The sequence below is a fragment of the Boleophthalmus pectinirostris genome, unplaced genomic scaffold, assembly GCF_026225935.1.
Source record: "Boleophthalmus pectinirostris isolate CB_2022bp ecotype Guang Dong unplaced genomic scaffold, ASM2622593v1 HiC_scaffold_9, whole genome shotgun sequence".
In the NCBI taxonomy this organism is placed as follows: Eukaryota; Metazoa; Chordata; class Actinopteri; order Gobiiformes; family Gobiidae; genus Boleophthalmus; species Boleophthalmus pectinirostris.
The window spans coordinates 27277640-27283404 of NW_026571541.1; the positions used below are offsets into that span (position 1 = coordinate 27277640).

The 5765-nt window shown below is 37.5% G+C and overlaps 1 protein-coding gene across 1 annotated transcript; it reads left to right on the forward strand.

Moving 5' to 3' along the window:
* The first annotated feature begins 737 nt into the window (after positions 1–737).
* ssr3 (signal sequence receptor, gamma) lies at positions 738–5192 on the forward strand. Its single transcript, XM_055148030.1, has 5 exons — positions 738–978; positions 1950–2076; positions 2187–2285; positions 3355–3486; positions 4912–5192. The coding sequence occupies exons 1-5, from the start codon at positions 846–848 to the stop codon at positions 4976–4978; spliced, it is 558 nt and encodes a 185-aa protein (XP_055004005.1). The 5' UTR covers positions 738–845; the 3' UTR covers positions 4979–5192.
* The last annotated feature ends 573 nt before the right edge of the window (positions 5193–5765 follow it).

Genomic DNA, 5765 nt, shown 5'->3' on the forward strand with positions numbered 1-5765 from the left:
CTCTGCAAAATATGTTTACTTTTTACTCTTAAAGTACATTTTTAAACAGGTACTTCACTTTTTTAAGTAGATTTTTTTTATGTGATATGTGAAGAATCTCTCAGTCTTTCCAGGTAGAATCCATGAGGAGAAAATTCAGTTTGTTGACTGGACAAAAGTTAGTTGGTTGAAGACGTTTGTGATACTTTGACTTTGATTTGAATAACGTTTTACCTTTGCATCTGTATTTTTACTTAAGTAACAAAATTGAGTACTTCATCCACCATTGCAAATAACCAAAATTTACCCCAGATTTTCAAAAATAAAAAAACTGTGATATCCTTGGTTTGGGGTGGTTGGTGCATAATTAAGGAAAATTGTTACACTCTCAGCACTAATGTGAATCAGTATAGTCACATTTTCTTTGTGTTTCAATCATTTTTAAGCAGCTTTTCTATATTTTACCTTAAAAAATGACAATGTATGCCTCTCTTTACTGTTGGCAGGGGTCAAACTGGTCACAAATAGGGACACCAGAGACTTTTCTTGTGTAAAACTGGGACAAATCATTGGTTTTGTATAAATCTCCTGGGACAGGGGACACAAGACTCAAAACTGGGGCTGTCCCGGGTAAATAGGGACATCTGGTCAACCTACCCGAGTTGAATGACCCCAAACACTAGTTCTCATATCTACCAGCAGAGAGCGGCACTTACTCCAACGCGCCAGTCCACTCCACCAGAAGAAGCTTTGCGCAGCGCCGTTTCCGGGTTTATGCTGACGCGTCTCTCCTCTCCATTCACCGACGTGTCAGTCCGCTTGTACCCGCACAGAGCTGCACCCGGGCCGCTCACTCTGCCGACAACATGCCTCCGAAGAGCAGCACCAAACAGCAGTCCGAGGAAGACCTGCTCCTCCAGGACTTCAGCAGGAATCTGTCCGCCAAATCCACCGCGCTCTTCTACGGAAACGCGCTTATCGTCTCCGCTATTCCCATCTGTGAGTAGTGCACGGGCTAAATGCTAACTTACCGGCTAAAAGGAAGCTTCATCTATTAATCTGAAGCAGTAAAAACATGCATAGTTCAAATGAATTAAAATAAACGAAGCAAATTGACTTTTTCGGCGGTATAAACATCGGAACGTCATTTTTACGCACGGCTATACTTCCAAAACTTGCTGCTCATTGAACTTGTCAGCTCACTTGATTGCTATGCTCCTTTTGAATGTAATTGATACATGTATTTATTTAATTTATACATTTATAATAGATCCAATGTGTCGATAAAAGGTAGAAAATCTGTGTTATCTGGTCTTATAGCGAATGCGCATCAAGAAGAGTATTTCATTGACAACCTGGTGACCACTTATACAAAGCTTACGTGGCATTGATTTGGTTTTGATTGAATGAATCCAGACTGCAACAGGCGAGCTCACTAACTACTGCTACCTTTCATTTGCTGCGATACACCTTAGTGCTCTGTTTGCCCTGAAAGCAAAAGACTGATTCAGCCTTAAACGACTGTAACATCACTTTTACGCAGCGTGATTTGTTTCATTCACACGTGTTTAACTCACAGATCCTGCATATTTAGGCTGTTCCACCTTGATGTTGTGATGTTATGTTGCAATACAAGATCCATAGACATTCACTACAATAACTTTGATGATTTTAGCCCCAGAATTGCAAAGCTCTATTGAACAAAATGTTAAAGGACGCTGTCAACTTGAAAACTACCACTTCATGACATCTCAAAGTTGGATCAGAGCATTTTGAGCTTTGTTTCATTTATGTATGAGTAAACCTTTAAAAGTGGTTTGTCTACATCTCCAAAGACTCAATTTTGTGTAATTTTAGGGCCGTTAAGATCACTCAGTTTATTTCAGTAACTAGGACTACACAACTAAAATAATAAATATGCTAAAATCATATATGTACATTGATGGAGAAGATGTCTTTTCCTTGTGCAGGGTTGTTCTGGAGGATCTGGCACATGGACCTGGTGCAGTCTGCAGTTTTATACGCTGTGATGACTCTGGTCAGCACGTACCTCGTGGCCTTTGCCTACAAGAATGTCAAGTTTGTGCTTAAACACAAGTAAGCCCCAGTTATGTTTTATATTTACAGTTTGGTTACATCTTGGTGTTGAGAGGTGCTTTATTCTTCATGTAGATTACTGAACAGTTTTACCTTTTGTTTACCTACAGAGTTGCACAGAAGCGCGAAGATGCAGTATCCAAAGAGGTGACCAGGAAGCTGTCTGAGGCTGACAACCGCAAGATGTCCCGCAAGGAGAAAGATGAGAGGTATTATTATTATTATTATTATTATTATTATTTACAGAATGGATATTTTACTCCACACGTAACATATTTGGATCTCTGTGTTACCTTTTATTGTTTTGAAAATGCTGTATTTACCAAAAATATATTAAAACGTTTTACTTTAGTTTTATTATTATTATTGTTATTATGTCCCTAAAGCAAACTCGAGCGTTCAAATAATTAGTGGGAGTTTTATTCAGAAATTGGTAATATCACAGTTGTTGTTTTGAAGAGCATTGAGTATAGTCATTTAATTAAAATTATTAAAATTACATAAATAAGGTAAAAACGGTCTGTCCTTTTGTTCAACTAAGGCAGGGGTGTCAAACTCATTTTGGTCCGGGGGCCGTATCCAACCGACTTTGATCCCAAAGGGGCCGGATCAGAAAACTCATGCCATATAAACCCCAAAAATAAAAATAAGTTCAAATATTTGTGCAGAGAAACACAAATCTATTACAGAAATCTTTTTTAATTGATGAACTCTTTCTTTTACAAAATATTATATAATATTATGAACAACCTGAAACTTTAAGAAAAATGGAATTTCAGCACAATGTTTTAACATGAACTTGTATGTAAACAGGAATAAGTCAATTTTTCTTGTAAAATCCTGCACTCAGCTCCACTTTTCTCATGTTGGACATTTTGCTGATGAGGGTGTCACGGTCAACAGTCAAAACGATCGTCCTTTAAGAGTGTTTGGAAAGAGACAAGTCTTCATTTGTGCTGCTCTGGTGGGAGGGGCCACGTACAGAGACGCTGGAGACGCTGCTGTGATAAACACCACAGAAAATTACCAATATTTTAATAGAAAATATAATTAAAATATTTTTGTGGAAAATCAGCTGAGGGCCAGAATAAAGGTCTTAGAGGGCCGGATCTGGCCCCCAGGCCGCATGTTTGACACCTGTAAACTAAGGCATTTAAACACACATTTTAACACAGTACTAATCCACTGTTAAAACTATGCATATTGTCATCGAGATAATACAAAAAAGTCAAACTAAATATATTGCCTACATGATCTGACCGAAGAATGTCTCTCCAGGATCCTGTGGAAGAAGAATGAAGTGGCTGACTACGAGGCCACCACCTTCTCCATCTTCTACAACAACACTCTGTTCCTGGTGCTCGTGATCGTGGCCTCCTTCTTCCTGCTCAAGAACTTCAACCCCACTGTGTATCCTTTTCTCAGCCAATCATAGATCCCCCCCGTAGCTCTTCCGTAGCTCTTCCGCGGATCTTCCGTAGATCTTCCTGAAGATTCTTCCATAGATTCTCCTGAAGATTCACACATAGACCCCCCTATAGATCCCCCCTATAAAGATGCTCCCATAGATCCCTCATAGATCTCCCATACATTAAACAATACCTCCTTGGTGTTATTGGTTTGCCAACAATGTTTTCACAGTTTGGCATTAGGTAACTCCACCAACCCTAGTTACAGGTCAGATCCCACTCGCATTTATCTGTGTATTTATATAGATTTATCAGAGATAAATTTTAATTACATTGGGTTAAACCAGAAGCATTCTTTAAAATGTTTGTATTTTCAACATCTGTCCGTAGGGAGCTTTTAAGTTGTGTTTTTTTTTTTTTTTTTTTTGAGGAAATACAAGCTAGAAATATTTGAAAACATACTGTGGATTAGAACATTCCAGACAAATCAGTAACATCTCTATGAAGAAGAGCAAATGACGGAGCCTCCACCAGAAAATGTTCATAGTACACTAATGTATAATGCCTAATGTAGACACCTCACTTGATGTACTCACAAGTTTTGGATCACAACTGTTTATTTATTTAATGAGACAGGGACAGTGCACAATTTACATTAAACTTAAAAGGAGAGATGCTTTGTACCAGGACAGACAAGAACCCACGGTTATTTAAAACAATAGTTGGACTGCCAAACAACTTTGAATATGTGACCGATAAATATAGAATTCAGGGAGACAATATTTAAAATTGTAGAGCAGTAAATAATCTTTCTGTTAGGGTTAATCTGGAGCAGGTTTCTCAGGTTTATATCCAGCTCTTACCTTATTATTCTGCCATTAAGACTTTCTGCACATTGTTTCCAGTTGATAATAGTGATCTGAGAAACTGTAGATTAGCAAACACTCTTGTCATTGTACTCCAGGACAGACGTGGCTATAAAGGGATCTTACCATCATCAGTAATATAAAATAACCCTTTGAGATGAAAGAACCGGTGTTGGAATCAGTGGGAGCAGGTAGAACGTGCTCTTGGAAGAAGGATCAAAACTAAAAACACAACGGACTCCAGGCACTCCAGAGAATAAAAAATCGCACGTTAAAGAACTTTAAGCCCTGATGAAGACAAGGTTGGTCGAAACATTTTGGCTTTGGCCATTTAAATAAAGACCTTTTAACTATATTTTTTCCTCGTGTGATTTTTACTTCTTTGGAGTGCCTGGAGTCCGTTGTGTTTTTAGTTTTAACCCTTTGAGAAGCTTGTCAACCTTACAATTTGACATAATTAGGAGCCCGTTATATTGCAACTAGTTTTAATTATTTATTCTACTCCGTTGTTTATAAATATGATCTCATTCTGTGTTTTGCCTTAACTTCAATCCCTACAGCAACTACATCTTGTCCATCAGTGCCTCCTCAGGACTCATCGCTCTGCTGTCTACAGGCTCCAAATAAAAGGAGAGACCAAATGAACAAACATGTATTTTGCTTTGTGAGGGGAGGAGACGGTTAAATACAGAATGCATTTTTTATGTTTGGATTCAGAATGGGTTTGAGTGGGAGGGAAGATTACATTTCAACTTCATGAAATTCATGAGTCAGTGTCTGGGGCTCTCTCTCCAGTTTTTTGTCTGTTTTGTAACAATAAAAGTGACCAGGAGTTCTTGTATATCTTTTTTTTTGTTTTTTTGTAATAATCACACACACAACTTGATTTCAATTGGCAATGCGTTTATTGTTATTCACACTTTTTATATTATTTACAGACAAACCCATATGAATGACACATACACGGATGGAATACTGTCACTACTGTCTATATGAATTATAATGGTAATTTGTTGAGAAAATTACATACAGTACATTGGATTATAATACAGATTTATAGATCCAACAGGAAAAGTCCATTAAACACTTTCTCTTGAATTGTAACAGCGTTATTTTGGCCTACGGATGTCACGTTTCATTGATTCGTACAATTAATGCTGATTTCACGACTTTTTCCATTAACTTTTTGATCTTAATGAAACAAATACTCCAAAATTAATAGGTAATTACAGAGTTTTTACTTTCTTCTGCAGCGTAAAGCAGAATCCTTTGTTACTTTTATGACAAATTTGACTTTGACATCCCTAGACTCTTATACTTAACTAAAAAAACGCTAATATATGAGTTTTGAGCATGGGCAAACTGACAAAAAACACTTATAATATCCTAATTCTCTTTGAAATACTGAAGACGC

Coding starts and splice junctions, on each gene's coding strand:
- ssr3 (XM_055148030.1), top strand. CDS start 846: ATGCCTCCGAAGAGCAGCACCAAACAGCAGTCCGAGGAAGACCTGCTC. Junction 2,077..2,186: donor AAGTTTGTGCTTAAACACAA/GTAAGCCCCAGT, acceptor GTTTACCTACAG/AGTTGCACAGAAGCGCGAAG. Junction 2,286..3,354: donor CGCAAGGAGAAAGATGAGAG/GTATTATTATTA, acceptor ATGTCTCTCCAG/GATCCTGTGGAAGAAGAATG.